Raw genomic sequence first — 23,900 nt, forward strand, 5'->3', positions numbered from 1 at the left:
TTGGAAGAATAAGAGCATTACACATGTAATGCACAGTGCACTATTATGATACTAAAGTACATGTGTGGGTGACTTAGTGTGTCCTAATGCCACAAAGTGTTATTTTTGCACCTTTGCGGAGTTATTTAGAAATTGATGTTTGTGGGCATCTGCTCAGTTCAATTCGCAGCAGAAACAGCAACTTGTATTTATATAATGCCTTTAAAGTAGTAAAATGTCCCAAGGTGCTTTGCAGGAGTGAGGTGAGCAAGGCAGTGAGATGACCTGTAGGATACTATAAGTGATGGTCGAAAGAACATGGCCTTGAAATTCTGAGACAGGGAAGGCAGTGAGAGATTGGGAGCCTGAACTTTGGGCAGAATCTAGTTCTGCCAGGTTGCTACTCCATGTAAAACATTGTGGTCATCGAGAAGAACAGCTGGATTTTCCACATGCCTCAACATCATGGTTACATGAGAGAGTTCCCAGGATACGCGGGGATTTTTTTTTTATTCTTTCACGGGATGTGGGCATCATTGGCTAGGTCAGCATTTATTGCCTATCCCTAATTGCCTTTGAGAAGCTGGTGATTAGTTTCCTTCTTGACCCGTTGCAGTCCATGTGCTATAGGTATTCCCACTGTGCTGTTAGGAAGGGAATTCCAAGTTTCTGACCCAACAATGAAAGAACGGCAATATAGTTCCAAGTCAGGATACTGTGCGCTTGGAGGGAAACTTGCAGGTAGTGGTGTTTCAATGCATTTGCTGACCTTGTCCTTCTGTGCGGTCGAGGTCATGGGTTTAGAAGATGCTGTCGAAGGATGCTTGATAGTAGCTACAGTACATCTTGTAGATGGTACACACTGCTGCCACTTTGCAACAGTGGTGGAGGGAGCGGATGTTGAAGGTGATGGATGGGGTGCCAATCAAGTGAGCTGCTTTGCCCTGGATGCTTCTTGAGTGTTGTTGGAGCTGCACTCATCCAGGCAAGTGGAGAGTATTCCATCAACTCCTGACTTGTGCCTTGTGGACAGGCTTTGCGAAGTCAGGAGGTGAGTTACTCACTGCAGAATTCCCATCCTCTGACCTGCTCTTGTGGCCAAAATATTTATATGGCTGATCCAGTTAAGTTTCCAGTCAATGGTAATCCCCCCAAGATGTTGATAGTAGGGGATTCAGCGATGGTAATTCCATTGAATGTCAAGGGGAGATGGTTGGATTCTCTCTTGTTGGAGATGGTCATTGTCTGGTGCATGTCAGTGTTAATTGCCACTTGTCGTAAAAACCCATCTGGTTCACTAATGTCCTTTAGGGAAGGAAATCTGCCATCCTTGCCTGGCCTGGTCAACATGTGACTCCAGACCCACAGCACTGTGGACCTAGCAAGGTCAGTTCAAGGGCACTTAGGGGTGGCCAACAAATGCTGGCCTTGCCAGTGACATCCACATCCCAAGAAAGAATTTTTAAAATTCCCAAGCCTGAATATTGCCCAGGTCTTTCTGCATAAGGACATGGACTGTTTCAGTATCTGAGGAGTTGCAAATGGCACTGAACATTGTACAATCATCAGCGAACATCCTTACTTCTGATATTATGATGGAGAGAAGGACATTGAAGTCACAGCTGAAGGTCGTTCAGACCACAATACTACCCTGAGGAACTCCTGCAGTAAAGTCCTGGGTCTGAGATGATTGACCTCCAACAACCACAGCTATCTTCCTTTGCACCATGTTTGACTCCAACCAGTGGACAGTTTTCCCTCTGATTCCATTGACTTCAGTTTTGCCAGGGCTCCTTGATGCCACATGCAGTCATTCTTACCTCTCCACATTTTATGCATGTTTAGACCAAGTCTGTTATGAGGTCAGGAGCCAAGTGGTCCTGGAGAAACCCAAAATGAGAGTCAGTAAACAGGTTATTGCTCAGTAAGTGCTGATTGATAGCACTGTTGATGACATACTTCATCACTTTGCTGATGATCAAGACTGGTGGGGTGGTAATTGGCTGAGTTTGATTTGTCCTGCTTTTTGTGGACAGGACATACTTGGGTAATCTCCCATATTGTCGGATAGATGCCAGTTTTGTAATTTTGCTGGAATAGCTTGGCTGGAGACACAGCTAGTTCTGGAGAACAAGTCTTCAGCACTATTGCCAGAATGTTGTCAGGGCCCATAATCTTTTTGTAGTATCCATTGCCTTCAGCCATTTCCTGATATCACATTGAGTGAATCAAATTGGCATCTGTGATGGTGAGGACCTCAGGAAAAGGCAGAGGTGGATCATCCACTGAGCACTACTGATGAAGGTGGTCGCAAATGCTTCAGCCACCTCTTTTGCATTAATGTGCTGGGCTCCCCATCATTGAGGATGGGGATGTTTGTGGAGCCTCCTCATCCTGTTAGTTGTTTAATTGTCCATTACCATTGCCCACTGGATTTAGCAGGGCTTTGATCTGATTCATTGGTTGTGGGTCACTTAGCTCTGTCTATGGCATACTGCTTCCTCTGTTTGGCATGCAAGTAGTCCTGTGTTGTAGCTTCACCAGGTTGACATCTCATTTTTAGGTATGTCTGCTGCATGCTCTCCTGCATTCTTCATTGAACCAGGGTTGATCCCCCAGCTTGATGGTAGAGTGAGGCATATGCCAGGCTATGAGATTAAAGATTGTGGTTGAGTGCAATTTTGCTGCTGCTGATGATGGCCCACAGCGCCTCATGGATGCCCAATTTTGAGCTGTTGGATCTGTTCTGAATCTATCCCATTTAGCACGGTGGTGGTGTCACACAACACAATGGAGGGTATCCTCAATGTGAAGACAAGACTTTGTCTCCACAAGGACTGTGCAGTGGTCACTTCTACCAATACTATCATGGACAGATGCTTCTGTGACAGGTAGATTGGTGAGGATGAAGTCAAGTAGGTTATTCCCTCTTGTTGGTTCCCTCACCACCTTCCGCAGGTCCACTCTGGCAGCTATGTCCCTCAGGACTTGGCCAGCTCAGTCAGTAGTGGTATTACCCAGCCATTCTTGGTGATGGACATTGAAATCCCCCACCCAGAATACATTCTGTGTCCTTTCTCTTGAAGTAACAAGCAACGTGGATAAAGGGGAACCTGTAGATGTGTTGTACCTGGATTTCCAACTGACATTTGATAAGGTGCCACATCAAAGGTTACCACACAAAATAAGAGTTCATGGTGTAAGGGGTAACATTTAGCATGGTTAGAGGATTGATTAGCTAACAGGAAGCAGAGAGCAGAGATAAATTTTTAATGTTGGCAAGCTGTAACTGGAGTGCCACAGCGATCAGTGCTGGGTCCTCAACTATTTGCAACCTACATCAATAACTTGGATGAAGTGACCGAATGTATGGTTGCTAAATTTGCTGATGGCATAAAGATAGGTAGGAGAGTAAGGTTAAAGAGGACATGAGGAGTTTGCAAAGTTAGGTTAAGTGAGTGACAAAAAATTTGGCAGATGGGGTACAGTGTGGGAAAATGTGAACTTGTTCACTTTGGCAGGAAGAATAGAAAAGCAGTACTTATTTAAATGTAGAGAAATTGCAGCACTCGGTGGTATGGAGGGATCTGGTGTTCTGGTACATGAATCAAGAATAGTTAGTATGCAGGTATAGCAAGTGATTAGGAAGGCAAATGGAACATTGCAAAGGGAATGGAAAATAAAAGTAGGGAAGTTTTGCTACGATTGTACAGGGTGTCGGTGAGACCATATCTAGACTACTGTGTACAGTTTTGGTCTCCTTACTTAAGAAAGTATATAATTGCATTAGAAGCAATTCAGAGAAGGTTCCATCGACTGATTCCTGGGGTGGCGGGGTTATCTTATGATGAAAGATTGGATAAGTTGGGCCTATATCCATTGAAATTTAGAAAAATAAGAAGTGATCTTATCGAAACATGAGATCCTGAGGGGACTTCACAGGGTGGATACTGAGAGGATGTTTCCCCTTATGGAAGATACTAGAACTATGGGACACAGTTTCAAAATAAGGTGTCTCCCATTTAAGATGGAGATGAGGAGAATTTGTTTCTCTCAGAGGGTCATCAGTCTGTGGAATTCTATTCCCCAAAGAGCAGTGGAGGCAGAGTCATTGAATATTTTTAAGGCTGAATTAGATAGATTCTTGATTGACAAGAGAGTCAAAGGCTATAGGGGATAGGCAGAGTTGAGGCCACAACCAATCAGCCATGACCTTATCAAATGGGGCCGAATGCCTGACCCTAATTCATATTTATATATGTTCATCTGCCAACCCCTGCGCATCTTCCAGTTGAGGTTCAATATGGAGAAGTACTGATTCATCAGCTGAGGGCAGGGTGTAGTAAGTGGCAATCAGTAGGAGGTTCCTTGCCCATGTTTGACCTGATGCCATGAGATGTCCTGGGGTCCAGAGTGAATATTGATGAGTGCCAAGGCAACTCCCTCCTGACTGTATGCCACTATGCTGCCACCTCTGGTGGGCCTGTCCTGCCAGTGGAACAGGGCATACCCAGGGATGGTGATGGTGGTGTCTGGAACATTGTCTGTAAGATATGATTCATTGAGTATGATTATATCAGGTTGTTGCTTGACTAGTCGATGGGGTAGCACTCTGAATATTGGCACAAGCCCCCTGACTTTGCATGGTTGACAGGGCTGTGTGTGCAGTTGTTGTTTCTGGTGCCTAGATTGATGCCAGGTGGTCTGTCTGGTTTCATTCCTTTTTGACTTTCTTGTAGCAGTTTGATACAACTGATGGCTTGCTAGGCCATTTCAGAGGACAGTTAAGTGTAAACCACATGGCTGTGGGTCTGGGGGTGACTCGTAGGCCGGTCCAGGTAAGGATGGCAGATTTCCTTCCCTAAAGGGCATTAGTGAACCAAATGGGTTTTTATGACAATTGGTGTTAATTTCAAGGTGGCTATCCCATGATCCTTGCCATCACTGTATCCTTAATATTATTCACAAAAATGTTTCATGAATTGTGTTATTGAAAGCCTTTGAATGTTCAAATGTTCACTAGCTTTTAATTCCAAATTTGCTAATTAATTGAATTCAAATTCCACCAGCTGTCGTGATGGGATTTGAACTTGTGTCTGCAGAGCATTAGCCTGAGCCTCTGGATCACTAGCCCAGTGACATTACCACTATGTAATTCCCTCCCCCTGGAATTTTATTTGAACCTTTATTAAAATGATTTCAGAGGGCATTTCCTTTATGAAACACCCTCTCTCTCTTCCCTATGTCGGCAGTTCCCACCTCTGAAGGTGGGGCTGCAGATCTCTCAGTCCCCATGAGCCACCTGCATTTCTGAACTAGATGGCAAGCAAGTATCCTGGCCATTAATTAGCTAGCTGTTCAATGATCTTGCGGAACCTTAGGCATGATGTAATGCGGGGTCAGGATCTGGAAATGGGTCCCTGACCCCAGATTTAAAATTCAGCCTTGTGTGGCCAACAGTTTCACCCCGTGTCATAGTCATATTCTGTTGATGGAAAGAGATTTCCAGATCTTAAGCCCTGGTATTTACAGAGAATGAGGGAGGGAGTTGGTAATACAAAACAAACATAGCAAACCGGAGCAAGTGGAGGCCCTAACAAATTACTGCAGGACCTTTCCCATATTCAATAATATGTAAAAATGGAATCAAAATCGTAGACTGTATAATATATCACTGTTAAAAATGGTATAGTACTTGATAGCATGTACTTAAAGAGATATTCGTTGTGCATCTTGTCTCAGCTTTGTAATTCAGAGCTATCTGAATTGGATTTTATTTCAACAAAGTTAGCATCTTGGTTGTTGAATTCAATTTGAAATATGCTGTGCCATCTAGAGACTCAAGTCTATAATGAACAATATTCAGTAACATTTAGAGATAATAGAAATGGATTTGTAAAAGACCTAATTTAGTGAAGTTATTTGAGGTCATTACTGTGCATATAGAAATGCATTGTATATGCTACATTTGAACATTCAAAGGCTTTCAGTGACACAATTCATGAAACATTTTTGTGAATAGTAAAACTCATAATATTAAGGATACAGTGATGGCAAGGATCATGGGATAGCCAATGACTGGAGCCAAATAGGTATTACCTTAATTGGCAAGATGTAGCTAGTGGCATGACTCCAGGGGTGGTATTTAATGGAGGTGACAGGGGTCTTTCCTGCCAGCAAGAGAGTTGTTTAGGGACAACGGTGGGCCTTACCCAGGATTAAGGATGCTGCAGGCAGGTGTCCCACTCACCAAGAGCTGCTGGCCAATCAGAGGCCGGCTGCTCTACTGATCAGCAAAGCCACTGGGGACGCAGTCGCTGCTGCTGATACGACACCCTCCCAAGGCTTAGTATCATCGCTGGATCCCAGGCCACAGCTGTGATAGAAGGAGGGCAGGCGGGGTGGTGGGGTGGGTGGTGCAGGGGAAGGAGGTTGGCAGCAAGGGGGAGGGTGACTCTCTGCAGGCCCACCCCCCCTTTCACGACGCCAGGTCCCTTGATCAGGCACTGCCATTGAATGGGTTTGTTTGCTGTGCTCCCCATATGGTGAACCGCCTGCCCACCACTGGGTTAATTCCAGCAGCGGTGGGATGAGCCCTTTAGGTGGGCATTAATTGCTCACTTAAGGGTCTCAACTGGCAGCTGGGCAGGAAGACTGTACACGGCCTTCCTGCCATGGACTTAATTGGGGTGGAGACAGGAAGGTGCCATGTCCCCACCTGCCACCCTCCTGCCTGATTAAATGGCACCCCCCCCACCAAAAAACCTGCCACGGCATTAAATTCCACCCCAGGATCGTCTTGTGGTCTGTCCTGTTTTCCACTTAAATGTGATTTGGGCATGGACATAAACTTTTGTTGATAATGCCAAACCAGAGAAAAGGCAAACTATGTAAGGGAGACTACAGAAGGATATTGACAGTTGAGTGGCAAATGCAGTTCAACATAGATAAAAATAAAGCTTTACATCCTGGGAATATGAACAGGTAATAGAAATGTGCCTTAAATAATTAAGTTCTTAATGGAAGAGAGGGATCTTTATTTGAAATTACACAGATTTTTAAAAGTCTGATTGCTGATCATAAAAGGGAAAACTCTATGTTTTGGATAAATGGGTTTTAAGTGCAAAGGCGAGGAAATAATAATTAAGTTGTTGCTTAGGCCAGGATTAGAGTATTGTTTATGGCTTTAAGAGCCCATTTATAGAGTATATTGGTATCATTGGAACAGATGCAATGGTAACTTACTAAAATGATACCAGGGCTGAAAGAAAGTAGTTCTAATGAGAGACTTGAAAACTAGAATTGTATTCATTGGAGAATCTGATTGAAGTTTTCAAAATTTTGGTGGTAAGTGATAAAAGATTATTTCCAACACTCAGTCAATCAATAACACAGGGCATAAATTTGGGATTAACAAACACTAGAATGTGTGGTTAGAAGTAATTTTTCACATAAGAGATCATTATAATATAGAACACATAACTGCAGATGTCCTTTGAAACCACTTTAGTCACAGGAAGTTAAGAGGCAATGAGATGAACACTTGAAGAGGGAAAATATTTCATGGTATGGGGAAAGTCAAGGGAAATGGAATAAGCACAGGTAATTCTGATGTGGAGTTTGTTCTGGAAAAGGCACATGAGCCAAATGGCTCCCTTCCATGACAAAAGTTTGATGATTCTATTATCAGTGCTTGTATGCAGTGACCTCTGTGGATTTGGTATCAGCTGTGGGAGTATCCTTCATCATGTTCACTCTTGCTTGTGCATCACAATCTTATCTCAGTGATTCTTTCTGTATTTACTAGGCCTGAACCTGTTTACAGCATGGTGATCAAACAGAGTGGCCAACCTGAGCCACCTCCACCTCCTAATGGGTATACCAGTATAACTCGTAACATGCATCCTTGTCTCTCATCCGGTCCCACTCGCAACGCTGTCAGCCAGGGAGTTGATATTATCTCCAGCAGGTACTAACACCGCTTCAAAAGCTTCAGCATATGCAACCCGCTTGTGCCTAACACAGATTGGTGTGCTGATTAATACCTGCGCCATGGCTGCAGTCTAGCCTAATGTTACCAGCCAGCATGCTTTCACATTTCAAGTTCTGAACAATGGAGTAAAAATAATTAACAATTAAAAAGTAGAGATGAGAATTACAGAAATGTGGTTCCCAGTCCTTTCTCTTCCTCAATGTGCAGGAAATTAGCACATTTCAACTAAACACTTCCCTTGCAATTTGTAAAGTGGGTGCAGCACCAAAACCACCTCCCAACTGGTTCAGAGAATTGATTAAGGAGCAAGCTGCAATGAGAGTGGCATCTGGACATTTGAATTAAGTACTTTTTTCTTCTCACCCACCTCCTACTGCAAGGGAATTATATTTAGAAAATATTAGTCATAATGCAATGATGAAATAGGACTTAAACTAATCATATAAAGTTAATTCGTTCAATTCATTGTCACACATCGCATGCGATCTCACCTGTGTATGGATTGTGTGGTAAATCTCAGATTTCTTTTACTTTCTTCCACTGGAGAGAGAGAACGAAAGAGAATCCTATGGAAGAGGGGGCACCCCCAGTATCCATCATGGTAATGAAAGCTCTTTATTAAAACTTAGTAGTGCTTGAATGCTAAGTTAATACCGCCACTGTACCATACTCCTGCTTTCACTGTTCCGTAATTAAAATCATTAGAAAACACAGGCAAATCCCACTGTCAGCAGGTTGTGAATAACAAAAGAGAAAAAGAGAATAGTAAGGTGTGAAAAAAACATAATTGCCACCTTACTAGCTTGCTCAATGACCTGCAATAACTGAACTTAATTTCTAAAAGAACTAATGTTTCCAATAGGACATCTTTTTAAAGAGGAACCTTGGATACCCATTGTAAAGAGAAAGTCCCCAGCCTTCAGAATTATTATTATTAATTTTAATATTGTTTGATTTATGTTACATTTGAATATTTAGTTCAAACGCACCATCAGACTCCAACTCACTGAGACCTCAGTTGGTTGGTTCCACTCATACCAACTTGATCCTATCCACGTTATCTCTAACAATGGTGTCTCTTTCCACTTCAATACTGCCACATCACATTAGGAGTTCCTTCAAGGACCTATCCTTGGTCTTCTCTTCCTTATCTACATACTATCCCTGGGGAACATTAGCCACAGATATGGAGTTAACTTCTCATTATACACTGGTGACAGGATGAAAACTCTCTGCTGGTTAGAGCCATACCTAGCACAAAGGAAGATGGGTGTGGTTGTTGGAAGTCAATCATCTCAGTTCCAGGGCATCACTACGGGAGTTCCTCAGGGTAGTGTCCTAGGCCCAACTATCTTCAGCTGCTTCATCAATGACCTTCCTTCCATCATAAGGTCAGAGGTAGGGATGTTCGCTGATGACTGCATAATTACAGCACCATTCACGACTCCTCAGATACTGAAGCTGTCCGTGTCCAAACGCAGCAAGACCTGGACAATATCCAGGCTTGGGCTGACAAATGGCAAGTAACATTTGTGCCACACAAGTGCTAGGCAATAACCATCTCCAACAAGAGAGAATCTAACCATCGCCTTTTAACATTCAATGGCATTACCATTGCTGAATCTCCCAGTATCAACATCCTGGGAGTTACTATTGACCAGAAAGTGAACTGGACCATCCGTATAAATACTGTGGCTACAAGAGCAGGTCAATGGCTAGGAATTCTGCGGCAAGTAACTCACCTCCTGACTCCCCAAAGCCTGTCCACCATCTAAAAGGCACAAGTCAGGAATGTGATGGAATACTCTCCACTTGCAGCTCAAACAGCATTCAAGAAGCTTGACACTATCCAGGACAAAGCAGGGCGCTTGATTTGCACCCCATCCACAAACATTCACTCCCTCCACCAGCGATGCATAGTAGCAGCAGTGTGTACTATCTACAAGATGCACTGCAGGAACTCACCAAGGCTCCTTAGACAGCACCTTCCAAACCCACAACCACCACCATCTAGAAGGAAAAGGTCAGCAGATAGATGGGAATACCACCACCTGGAAGTTCCCCTCCAAGCCACTCACCATCCTGACTTGGAAATATATCGCCGTTCCTTCACTGTCACTGGGTTAAAATCCTGGAACTCCCTCCTTACCAGCACTGTGGGTGTACCTACACCACATGGACTGCAGCAGTTCAAGGCAGCTCACCACCACCTTCTCAAGGACAATAAGGGATGGGCAATAAATGCCCGCATCCCATGAATGAATTAAAAAAAGCTCAGTTCTCCCATTGCCTCTATGTTGTCATCCATCTTGGATGAGGTTCAGTTTTCTCCAGCTAAATATCAGGATGACCAAAGCCACAATTTTCAGCCCTCACCTTTAAAATCTATATCCTTGAAATCAACACCACATCCCAAGCTGAACCATTGTGTTTGTAACCTCAGATCCTTTAAAACCCTAACGTAAGCTTCTCAAAGAAATAATAAAGAATATGCATCAATATAGAACTGGCATTCATAATCTTTTTTTTTCCAGTGAATTTTAATGTACATCTGAGTAGCACAATCGAGAAATGATAGGAAGGAAACCTTTAACAAATTAATATTAGACAAGAGCTATATTAACCATTTAAGCTTCCTTCTTGACTGACTACACTTCAGAAGTACTTTGTTGACTGGAATGTCCTGAGTTTGTGAAAATTGATATATAAATGTTTCCTTATTAATAGCAATTCACTGTTATTAACGTACCAGGAAAAGATTACAATCAACACTATAACATGTTTCCTTTCAAATCCTAATTGTTTCTTGTAATGCAAGTTAACAGTTTTTAAAATTTTAACAAATCCCAAATGTTAACTCCTGATCCCAAAATAGCTTTTCTTCTTTTCATACTGTGAGGATGGTCAACACCTGTGTTGCTTTGAGCATGGGTTATGCAGGTTCTTACAGGCATCCAGTTTCAGGGTCTACATATCCTCTCTCTGTGTGTCCCCAGTTTAGAAAAATGTATTAACATACCAGCTTTTCATTTCCTCAGGGCAAAACAAAATGTTTCAAATCCAATGAAATACTTTTGAAGTGTTGTCAATGTATGCAAATGTGGTAGCTCAAAGGCACACACAAAATAACCTCAAAAACCTCAAGTGAAATAAATGGTCAGTTAATCGGTTTTAGGTGGCATTGTTAAGGAAGGAATGCTTCAGAAAACCAAAAGATCTATTATCAGTGCAACTTGAGTTAAGTCTGCTTAAAAATTTCTTCTCATTGAAAACTTCTTTTGACATCATCCAGGAGCAGTTACCTGCTTACCTAATGTGATAAGATGGCAGTGAAAACAGGTGACTGGAAGTTGAGTCTGAATGACCAGAACTGCATGTGTTAAACCATGAAGAATGCACCACTTCAGCCATTTTATTAAATATTCAAGCTTGGAACACTTCAGATGCCTGTGATTTGGTTCTAAACAACTTGCACTGGATTCCATTGATCATGCATGTGATGAATTTTGTCACCAGTATCACTGTGTTGGAGCGAAGCTGTATAGCCTAACAATGAAAATGTCTACTGTTGACTAAGCACAGAGCAACATTGATATAAGAATTGTGGCAAAATTTCCAACTTGCATAATGCTTTCCCAATAAAAGCACTTCCTAGCATGATCATTCCTAGTACAAATTGAGCATTTTCAATGGATGTCAGTAATCAGTTCAAGCTACTCCATGAGGAATTCTATCAGTGTAACTAGCTTAACTGTTGCTAGATTGCCCTCTGTCAATAATTAAAATGATGTTAAGCTATAAGCAAATAAACTATTGGATTAAAATTCAAATCAGAAGAGGTTGTATTGCTCCAGTGTAAAATGTCAGCACATCCGTTTGGAATGCTGTATATGGTCTAATTACCTCATCATAGGGAAAATATTGCCTTTGAAACAGTGAAAAGCAAGCAAAGAAAATTCCATCCAAACATTTCTACTTATGATCCAAATTATTCAAACTGAAAGTCTCAATGAATTCCTTTTCGTTGGCACTGAGGACTTGTAGCTCCAATTCCCTGGGTGTGAGTTTGGCTATGCCTCTGATTACATGGCAATAATGGTAAATGTATTATTTTTTTGATGCTGTGTTGGAGATGTTTCACAATTGCATCACACTAATTATTTGATTCAGGCTATTTGCATTTTGGATAGCTGCAGGCCAGATGAATCCCAATATCCTATCTGAATTAACAGTAACACAGGTGACCTTTTCAGAAGAATTCCAACAATGGTGGCTCAACACACACAATTGTTGTTGGACCCTCAAAAGACTTTTGCTTTTAATGATTGAATTGTTCTGAAGGATTTTAAATTTAAATTTTGTTGAATATTCTGATTATTACAAACTTTGAATAGCTATAATATTACGGAAAGAGTCTCTGATTGTTTCCCAACTCTCTCCCAGCAACTGTACTCTGCTGTTTCTCCTCATATCCAAGTTTCTCTGTCTTAAGGGTTCAGGTTCTAATTCTGTCTCCTTCTCAGGAACCTCAATCCCAGGCCTTTCTGAAGACAAAAATTGCGGAAGACACGATTGACCACAGGTCCCAGGCAACATTTGGAGCATACTGCAGAGAGTCCCAGGACTGAGGGGTGGCCTAACAGAAGTCTTTAAAATTATGAAAGGTTTTGATAGAATGGATACAGAGAGAATGTTTCCACTTGTGGGGAAGAGCATAATTAGAGGCCATCAATATTGGATAGTTACCGAGAAACTTCTTTACCCAAAGAGTGGTGAGAATGTTGAACTTGCTACCACAGGGAGTGGTTGAAATGAAAGTATTTAAGGGGTGGTTGACAAGCACATGAGGGAGAAGGGAATAGAGCGTTAAGCTGATAGATTTATATGGAGAAAGAAGGCTCAAGTGGAGCATAAACACCAGCATGGACTAGTTGGGCCAAATGGCTTGTTCCTGTGCTGTATTTCCTATGCAATCATATGTAACCTATATAGGCATGCCAATGGTCTATTCAGTTCTTACAATTCAGTGGTCACACTGTGTCAGAAGATTCTGGGTTCAAGCCTCATTCCGCAATTTGAGAAGATAATTCAGGTTGACACTTCAGTTCAGCATTGAGTGACTGCCAGAGCCACCAACATGCAGATGAAATGTCAAATTGAGGTTGGACCAGTCTACTCCAAAGGATGTGAGAGATCCAATGGTGTTATTTAAAAAAAAAAGGCAAAGCCCTTCCCTTAATGTCCTGGGTAACATATATATCATAGCCAACACCAGTAAGCTAGATTACTGTATCTGATTATAATTAATTCCTTTTTCTGAGACCTTACTGTGTGCAAATCAGCTTCCACGTTTCCCCACATAACAACAATAGCTACCACTGAGAAGTAATTAACGGACTGTAATGTGCTGTGGGGAATTCTGAGGATGTGAAAGGCACCATAGTTTGTCAATTTGTAATTTAAGAGCAGATGTTAGTCCAAATGCAATGTTTCCTTGCTTTGTGGATTGTTCTTCTCAATGGTGTGAGTAGCTACAATAGTACTTGAATACCCCTTTGTCTCCAAGAAGGCAGCCAGCATCTTACCCTTGATTTTGAAAGAATATAAGAAGTACTGGAATGTTATAGATGAAATGATCGTGGCAGCTCCCAGTGTACTTGTATTGATGTGTAGAAACCTGTGTCTTGTAGTTGAGCACTAATTGGGTGTTGAGGGAGCGATATCTCTTTTAATTCACATAATGGTATAGATTGACAGTTGGGACTCATTTGGACACTTGAGTGCTGTCCATAACTCCAAGCACTCATAGAAATCCTGTGACCTGTTAAAAATGGCCTGCTCAACCATTTGTTTTTGCCTTCATTGTATATAATTAACTTGACTGCACTGGGAAACTTGCCATATGCAGGAGTGGACAGCTAACTAACTGATCTGAAGAATTTACATGTAGTAATCCACTGGTCAGGAAATTAAGTGCTGTAGCAATTTTCTAATCCATTGTCAAGTCTGTCTTGGTCTTGAAAAAGTTTGCATATTTTCCTATAGGATGTAGAAATGTTCTTGCAGGATTTCTGCACTAAATGGCAGTGTGCAAGTGCATATCCCAATTGATATATTGAATTAAGATTTCCTGAGTGTATGCACGCAGGTGGCTATGTATTTGAGGGAGGATTTTGATCTTTTCTTGGGTCCTGTTTTTTGGTTTTCTGTTTTCTTGGGTTCTTTGCTGTTCCTCCTCTTTCTACTCCAACATATATCACAAAGAGAGCAATCCGCATTGAGAAGCCTTTAGAGTGTAGTTCAGAAACGTTTCGCAAACATAAAACATCCTTAAAGGAAGGCTTCCAAATAAAGTGAGGAACTTCAAAAATGAGAAGCAAAAAATATTGACAAAACACCATTCAGAAGTAAAGTTTGATTCTCTGTAAAAGCATAATGAAACATAGAAAATCATCTTTAAGAATAGAGCAGCCTTCTTCAGCTCTCAGGCTATTTTATGCTGGCATAAGCTAGACTGGTGGTCTTAGGGCATAAATGATATGCTTTAGGTCATAACATTATCTTGGCCTAAACCCATCATTTGCATAGATGCACTTTTGCTAGCTGGGTGCATCTCACATTCTCTTTCAATTCATGGGTATAAGTCCCAAATCCTGAACCAGACCTTGACAGATCTGCCATTCATGCCATTATCAAACTGTTAGAATGTCGGTTTGCATTTGTTTTAATTTGTTCATGGGGTGTGGACACCACTGGCTGGGCCAGCATTTATTGCCCGTCCTTAATTGCGCTTGAGAATGTGGTGGTAAGCTCCCTTCTTGAACCGCTGCAGTCCATGTGTTGTAGGAACACCCACAGTGCTGTTAGGAAGGGAGTTCCAGAATTTTGACCCAGTGACAGTGAAAGAACGGCAATATAGTTCCAAGTCAGGATGGTGTGTGGCTTGGAGGGGAACTTGAAGATGGTAGTGTTCACATGTATCTGCTGCCCTTGTCCTTCTAGATGGTAGAGGTCACAGGATTGGAAAATGCTGTCAAATGACCCTTGGTGAGTTGCTGCAGTGCATCTTGTATATGGTACACGCTGCTGCCTCTGTGTGCCAGTGGTGGGTGGGAGTGAATGTTGAAGGTGGTGGATGGGGAGCTAATCAAGTTGTCTGCTTTGTCCCGGATGGTGTACAGCTTCTTGAGTGTTGTTGGAGCTGTACTCTTCCATGCAAGTAGAGAGTATTCTATCAGACTCCTGACTTGTGCCTTGTAGATGGTGGGCAGGCTTTGGGAAGTCAGGTGGTGAGTTACTCAGCACAAAATTCCCAGCCTCTGACCTGCTATTGTATTTACGGTTCACTTTCTAGTCAATGGTAACCCTTGGGATGTCGATAATGAGGGATTCAGCAATGGTAATGCCATCGAATCTCAAGCGGACATGGTTATATTCTCTTTTGTTGGAGATGGTCATTGCTAAGCACTTGTGTGGCCTGAATGGTACTTGCGACTTATCAGCCCAAGCCTGGATATTGTTCAGGTTTTTATACATATGGGCATGGACTACTTCAGTATCTGGGGAGTTGCAAATAGTGCTGAACATTATGCAATCATCAGCGAAAAGCACCACTTCTGACCTTATGATGAAGGGAAGGTCATTGATGAAGTAGCTGAATTTGGCTGGGCCTAGGACACTACCCTGAGGAACTCCTGTAGCAATGTTCTGGGGCTGAGATGATATACCTCCAACAACAACAACCATCTTCCTTTGTATTAGGTATGACTCCAACCAGTGGAGAGTTTTCCCCCTGATTCCCATTGACATCAGTTTTTCTAGGGCTTCTTGTTGCCACACTTGGTCACGCTCACCTCAGTTCTTGAGTTCGCCTTTTTAGTCCATGTTTGAACTAAGGCTGTAATGAGGTCAGGAACTGAGTTGGCCTGGCCAAACCCAAGCTGAGCATCAGTGAGAAAGTTATTGCTGTGTAAGTGCCACTTGATAGCACTGTTGATGACATCTTCCATCATTTTACTGATGATCGAGAGGAAACTGATGGGCTGGTAACTGATGAAGTCAGGAATGCCAGATACTTAACTGATGCAATGTGTACTAATGTTGCATAAAATAATTTTCTGTTGGGATTCAACTTAGTAGCTGCAGCAGTCACGATATGAATTTGATTAATCTCATAATTGGAACAATTTTCACTGGAAGTATAGTCCGGGGTTTTTATCCAGCTTAAAATGTGCCATATGTGGAGAAGCAAGCCTCAAGTTTTTTTATCTTTGTCATAGGGTTGCACACTCTGGGCAAAACTTGAAACTCATTGTGTGTTCCAGTACTGTTCAGTTTGCTAGAAGAATTAGATAGGCTTTTGGTGGAGAGGACACACTTGGGCAATTTTCCAAGTTGTCCGGTAGATGCCACTGTTGTAGCTCCTCTGGAACAGTTTGGCTAGGGGCATGGCTAATTATGGAGCTCAAGTCTTCAGTACTATTGCTGGAATATTGTCAAGGCCCATAACCTTTGCAGTATCCAGTGCCTTCAGTCGTTTCTTGATACCATGTGGAGTGAATTGACATGGCTGAAGACTAGTGTTTGTGATGCTGGGGACCTCAGGAGGAGACTGAGATGGATCATCCACCTTGCACTTCTGGCTGAAGATGGCTGTAAATGCTTCAGTCTTGTCTTCTGCACTGATGTGCTCCCCCATCATTGAGGATGGGGATATTTGTGGAGTCGCCACCTCGTGTTAGTTCTTTAATTGTCACAACTGGATGTAAACGGAAGGCAGAGCTTAGATCTGATCCATTGGTTGTGGGATCACTTAACTCTGCCTATCACGTGCTGCTTCTTCTGTTTGGCGTGCAAGTAGTCCTGTTTCGTAGCTTCACCATGTTGACACCTCATTTTTAGGTATGCCTGGTGCTGCTCCTGGCATGCCCTTCTACACTCTTCTTTGAACCAGGGTTGATTCCCTGGCTTGATGGTATTGGTAGAGTGCGGGATATGCCAGGCCATGAGGTTAGATATTGTGGTCAAATACAATTCTGCTGCTGCTGATGGCTCACAGCATCTCATGGGTGCCCAGTTTTGAGTAGCTAGATCTGTTCAAAATCTATCCCATTTAGTACGGTGGTTATGCTACACAACACGATGGTGGATATCCTCAATGTGAAGCCAAGACTTTGTCTCCACAAGTACTATGTAGTGGCCACTTCGACTGATACTGTCATGGACAGATGCATCTGCGACAGGCAGGCTGGCGAGGGTGAGGTCAAGTTGGCTTTTCCCTCTAGTTGGTTCCCTGACCACCTGCCGCAGACCCAGTCTAGCAGCTATGTCCTTTAGGACCCAGCCAGCTCAGACAGTAATGGTGCTATCAAGCCACTCTGGGTGATGGATCCCAGGTGATTACCTGATGTCTTTAGAGTCTAGGCCACGACTGCTACCTGGACCCCATAGCCATCATTAAGGAAGCTGGAAAACCACTCCCCACTGGGTATACTTGCATTTGAAGATGTGACAAACTCCTCCTAAGCTGAGATATAGGGGCTCTCATATAGGTTGTCCCTTGTCCCACACCCTCCATGTCCCTGGGTTTCTAAGGGGTGGATGGAAGCACCAGCCTTTACAATACTCCACAGTAACTCCTAGTGGCCCTTACACTCCACAGGCAGAAATTTTCGCTTGGTGGGCGGGCGCTCGCCTGACTTGCTCGAGCGTGAAATGACGCACATTGACATCGGCTGAGCGTGCTGATGTCAACGCACAGCCGTGTGACAGTTCACTCGGCGGGCGCGCCCGGAGCCGGTAGCACACCCGCCGACAATTAAAAGACCTATTAAGGTCATTAAGTAATCAATTAACTTAAATTTTTCTCTGCCCGTCCAACCTAACGGTTGGCCGGCAGGTGAAAAGGCCAAGCGGCCTTTGCATGTTTTTGGAAACCACATCCACAGGTGGGATGAGGTTTCTAAAAGCAAATAAAGATAAAGGGCAGGATTTTCCACTTGGGCGATTTAGGGGCGGGGCCCGCTCGCCGAGGGGAAACTGACGCGGGATGACGTCGGAAGGAATCCCCGACGTCATCCCGGTCCCTTTAAATTTTTAGGAAGGCGGGCAGACAGTGAAATCAGCTGTCTGCCCGCCGACCTGTCAATGGCCAATTGAGGCCATTGACAGGCTCATTAAGATAATTAAAGACCTGCCCGTCCAAGCTTAAGGCTGGCGGGCAGGCCAGGAGCCCCAGTGGGCTCCAGATTATTCATGAAATTTCATCCACTGGCGGGATGAAGTTTCATGTCCATTTTTTAAACATTTAATAAATTTTATGTGTTTATTATTAACATGTCCCATCTCGCGTGACATTGTCACATGAGGGGGACATGTTAATAATTTTTTAATTTTTCTATTTTTAAAGTTTTTTGCACTTTCAGTATTCTCCCTGAGACAGGACTTTGCCTCAGGGAGCAGTGCGCTCTTTCACGCATGCGCGCAAAAGAGCGCACTTTGACAATTGGGGATTCCCTCCCCCCTGCACAGGATGCACATAACGCTTCCTGTCAGGGATGCTGCTGGGTGGGCCTTAATTGGCCCGCCCACTCAAAATGGCGGCCGTCCCCGTTTCGGTGGCGGGGTCGGCTGTCCACCCACCGCCAAGCCGGTGGGGCGCGCCCGCCATCTGAGGGCAAAATTCTGCCCAAAATAAAAGTGTTTAAATTGAATTAATAACATGTCCCTGCTCATGTAACATAGTCACATGGGAGGATATACTTTATTACATTTTTATTTTCTTCATTTTCTTTTCTTAACAATGCTTCATCTCCCTGAGGCAGCTCTGTGCTGAGCAATGCTGCTCGCGTTTCACGCTGGGCGGGCCTTAATTGGCCTACCAGCGTGAAATCGCGGTCCGGTTCCGATCGCGGGTGGTGGTCAGCTTCCCACCCGCCCTCGCCAAGCCTGCTCGCCAAGGGCAAAATTCTGCCCCACCTCGGCTGGAGTTATAACAGAAGTACATCATAAGTGTTGACATTTTCAGCTCTTGTTCTTTATATGTCTGACAGTAATCTGAAACATTAATTTGCTAAAATCGTGGGATCCATTTGTTTTATAACCTTGTCCGTGATGCGAGATCCCTACTAATCAACTGACCCGCCCTCAGCATTATCAAATACTGAATGGAAGGTTTTTTTTAATACATATTCCCAACACTTTTCAAATCCAGCCATCGAGACTTCTGATTACAGATGCATTTGTGTTGCTGCCCAAAGCAGTTTGAGTTTATTATAGCACAGGTTTTGAGAGGCTGTTGGAGATGAACAGAATTATGGGGCAATTAAATGTCATGACACTTTTCTAAACATGAGCTTGGATAAGACTGCTATGTGTGGACCCTGTAACACATTCATAACATACCGTAGAAGCAGCAGAGAAAGGCAGGGGAAGGAACCAGTGTACCAGAGAGGGATTTCAGTAAATAGCCATGTTCACCGTGAATGTTTCTTCATCCATCACAATTCCACAAAATCCAACAGTGAAACGGCAAGGATGTCAGACAGCACACAGGAGGGCACATCCTGTAAGGTAATGTGGTTTTGAAACCTTTTTATTCAACTGCCTATATATTCTTTCAAAGAAATGTTTAATTTATTTGATTCACTTCCCTCAAACACAATATAGATTAACTTGTATATCTGCATACACACATACTGTGAGAATTTGCACTGGCCAAAAGCGCTGATATGTTAGTTCAATAAATCAAAATACTACTAGACTTATTGAGATTTTTCATACACTTGAAGCGCATTGTTCTATTTAAGGGATTGACTAATTATAGAAAGGGTCAGCTCTAATTTTCAAGAGATTGGAACATGCCATAAATTTGCATAAATTGTTAAAAAATAGCTCCAAGATTGGACTTGCTCCCATATCAGCTCTAAGTTTGAGATCGTTTTCAGTACTAAATCATCTTCAGCTGTGCGCCGAAGATGTCTGCACACACAAAAGAATTCTCTTGAATGAGTGTTTTTTTAAAGTGCATTAATTGAGCAAAGTGTATCATGGAAAATTACTGTATGAGACAGGATGGAGGTAATGAGCAGTGGAAGGAGTCAGGGCTAACAGCAATGGCTACATTTCTGATGACCTGCCAGTTTTGAGAAACCCCAGGCACAGGGTACTCGGAGTCAAAAGCAAATCCAATGCTTGTTTTTATTAAGAGATGCCTATCTAATTCTGCTAGAGAACTGGAACAATACTGGAACACTCAATGGGTATCATGTTTTTTCCAGAGGGTGGAACACTTTGACAAAGGCTCAATGGTTCAGATAAAGCATTGTGGGGCTTGCTTCTCCACATATGGCACATTTTAAATGGGATAAAAACCCCAGACTATTCTTTCTGTGAAAATTGTTCCGATTATGAGATTCACCAAATGCCATTCATATCATGACTGCTGCAGCTACTGAATTGAAACCCAACAAAATGTTACAGCATCCTCAAAACCTCTGTTTGATAAAGTGCTGAAGGGAGTTAAATAAGAAAACTGATTTACGCAGCATTAATACACCTTGCATCAGCTAAGTATCTGGCATTCCTCACCTCACTAATTTTGTTGAAGAAGGTGTGAATAAAAACAGGAAAATGTTGGTCAAACAGTATAAGGGTGTTCGGGCAGAGCAAGAGTTAATGTGGGACTGGAGAACAGTACCACCCACAGTGTGATGTAGCGAGTCACATGATGGTAGACTGTGTGCAGAGGAGTCTACCAGAAGCCAGCTTGGAGACAGCATCTATGCAAGGCTGTACCTTGGAGGTATATATATAGAGTTATGGGTTACCAATATATGGTTTACGTTCGACCATACAAACCTCCAGATCTCTTAGTGAGACACCAAACAACCTTACAACATTGTGGCAGTGAAAGATTGACCCTGAAATGCCGAAAACATGAAAAGGTGAAGAAACTGCAGTCAGGCCTGCGAGATATGCGCCTAAATCAAAGACACAGCTGGAGATCGTCTAAAAAAGTTCCATTGCCAGACCTGATCAGTCGCAGAGGCAGAGTCAAGGGATCCACCCTGATCAAAAAGGGCTGAGCAAAATTCAAAAAAGGCTGAAAGGTAGCAGAAGAATCCACTGTGTAGATGGACAGCCAGACCTGAGTGTACACAGAGCAGCAGGACCCTGCCAGATCACAAAAGGCTGAGCAAATTTCAGAAAAGAAAAAAAAAACGACTGAAAGCCAGAAGAAGAATCCATTGTGCAGATGAAAAGATGAACCTGAGTGAGAGCACAGTCAAGGGACCTAGCCAGATCACATAAAGGGTGAGCAAAATACAGTAAAAAGGCAGAAATTACCTTTTTAGAATCAGCAGCAATCAGCAGCATTAGCATATCAGAGCATAGCTGAAAGAAAGCTGCAGGAGGGTCTACAGCTGGCACTATAGTACGTGGTGGCCGAACTCGACTGATTGAAAAAGAAAGTTTTAAAACTGAAGGCAGAGCAGAAAAATCACCCCCAGTATATTTTCTCTGATTTAAAAATCCACTAGGTGGCCCAGGCCTATTGTTTTGGTGATTTTCTGCAGAGTTAATCTGTTTAAAAAAAGAAAGCCCCATCAGGGCAATGGGAGCCTGCCAAAACCTGACAAGTGCAAGAAGAACAAAGGTAAGAAAAAGAAAATCGCTTCTGCGGCGCCATCTTGAAAGGAAAAAAATAGGGGTACGGCCCTGTTATAAAAAATGGCCATGGATAGTAAACTAAAACTACCAGACCAATTTGATGCAAGGACCAAATCAGCTGCATAATTGGACATCCTGGAGAAGAAAATTTTAAGAATACAGGAGTACATCAGAATTAAGTCAGAAATCATAAAAAGTACAAATTAATATGTTTTTATACTTTTTTGGTGTGTTTCTGGATTAAGTAATCCTAAAACAAGGTATAGATGAATCCTCATCCACATTTTGCGAGACCTTAAAAGCCTTTGACAAATATTTAAACTCCAAATTGTGGAGAGCACAAACCTTTAAAACAGATCTAGAACATCCCCAATAAAGCACCAACAGGGCAAGGAGACCCTAGAGTGAGGGAGACAGGAGGCCCCACGCCAAGGCAGACAATACCTAAACAAACCACAGGATGGTCACAGACCATGTCAGTGCAAGAAAGTGCATGAAGAGTTTAGTGCAGAAGAAAGAAGAGGCTGAGAAGCAACCAAAAGGCTTAAAAATAGACATTTTTCAAAAGCTGACTCAGTACACAAACTACAACAGCAGGTGGCAGTGTGGAGCAATCAGGTGGTTGTGAATGAAAGAAAGCTATCTGATGTAACCCAAAAGAAACAAAACCTGAAGAAAGGAAATGAAGCTTTTTGAACAATGTTTGTATCAAAGCTGAATTAAAGGAACTCAACCTGAAGTACAGCCAAGCACAACAACAGGCAGAAAAGGTACACAAAGTCACTGCCTAGAAAGACTCTTTGAAGAATAAATATGAAGCCCTGGAAAAACAAGAGGGGTTAAAAAAATGTTGAATACTATTTCAGCAATAGCTGCGTTGAAACTATCAGTAGCAACAAAGCATTGCACTGAAGTGCAGCATGAGTTGGCAAGAGGTCAACAAGAAAATAAATAGTTGAAAGTACAGCTAATCAATCTTCAAGATCAAATGCAAAAGGAGTACATAACCCCTTAGAAGCATGAAGAAATGAAGACTGTCCTGAACAGCAGAATGGAAGAACAGCAGAAATAAGTCAAGGAGGCTCTGTTCAATTACAAAAAAAGGACTCAAGACAAAGCAACTGAGCTTTGCAAAGAAAAAGAAAACCTGTTGAAGGACCTTTACATGCTACAATGATCCCTCAGGTCAAAGTCTGTTCCTCTGGAAGTAACAAAGAGATGGAAAATGAATTTAATGGCACTCTGAATGAATTGAAGAACCAGTTGGCAGAGAAGACTCAGCAATGTTCAATACTCCAGGAGGAAGCCAAGAGGTACACAAGAAAGAGACTGAAGAACTGGCTGAATGGAAAAAGGAGGCATCGCAAGGAAAAGCCGTAGAGCTTTCCAAGCTGCGAGCGGATACTGAAACACGATTACAGAACTGAAACAAGTCAAGATTTTGCTGGAGATGGACCTGGCTAACAGTGAAACCAGACAGAAGGACAAGGACAAAGCTCTGATGCAAACAAAGAAAGAAAAAACAGAAATAAGATTGGACAATGTAAATCTGATGCTGAAGCTCAAGGAACTAGAAGAAAGGACACTGGATGCCTCAAATTTACTGAGAACCATTGAGTGTTGAAAAAGTAAGTGGCTGAAATGAAAATCATGAACCTAGAATATCAAGGAAAAGTTGAACAGTTGCAAGAGAAAGTAGAAGTCCTCACAAAGGAGCGTGAAGAGCCTTAGAAACAACTAGCAGAAGTAAAATTGAAGAATGTGAGCTTGAAGGATAGCATACAGGAATTAGGCTCTGCTAAGGAAAAACTGTTCAGCCTAGAGAACCAACTTTCACGTACAGAAGATGAATTTGCTAATGAAAAATTAGAACTGGACGGACTTCAAGTACTAGAAGCATCTATTAAGTATCGTGAAAAATGCCTGGAACAGGAAAAGGAATTACTGATGAATCAGAACAGTTGGTTGAATGCAGAATTGACAATCAAAACTGATGAAATGTTGGAACATCATCATGAAAAGAGCTATGACACTCTAGAACTTTGATCCAATCTGAAGAACATAAAAGATGTGATGTGCAGTATAGAAGAGCACATCCAGCAGTAAAGAGAATTCTGAGAAATAGATTGATGATCTAACATGTGAACTGAACGAGTCTAAGGAGCATTGAGTGACCATGGAAGAAAGATTCTGAAAGGAACTGAATGTCCAGGCGAAGATGTTAAGCTTGTATAAGGATTTCACAGATAACTCTGAA

At 42.5% G+C, this 23,900-nt stretch overlaps 1 protein-coding gene across 10 annotated transcripts in view; it reads left to right on the plus strand.

Moving 5' to 3' along the window:
• dlg3 (discs, large homolog 3 (Drosophila)) overlaps positions 1-23,900 on the plus strand; it is a 693,738-nt gene that overhangs the window by 504,794 nt on the left and 165,044 nt on the right. The window contains exon 1 of one of the 10 annotated variants that reach the window (XM_078547005.1): positions 19,365-19,543. The exons of the other annotated variants lie outside the window; for them this stretch is intronic. Coding sequence (XP_078403131.1) covers positions 19,443-19,543 — 101 coding nt within the window. The 5' untranslated portion in view covers positions 19,365-19,442. Of the gene's footprint in view, positions 1-19,364; positions 19,544-23,900 lie in introns of those variants that run through there. 10 annotated transcript variants of the gene reach the window in all.

Source organism: Cetorhinus maximus, chromosome 8, assembly GCF_964194155.1.
Source record: "Cetorhinus maximus chromosome 8, sCetMax3.hap1.1, whole genome shotgun sequence".
NCBI lineage: Eukaryota > Metazoa > Chordata > Chondrichthyes > Lamniformes > Cetorhinidae > Cetorhinus > Cetorhinus maximus.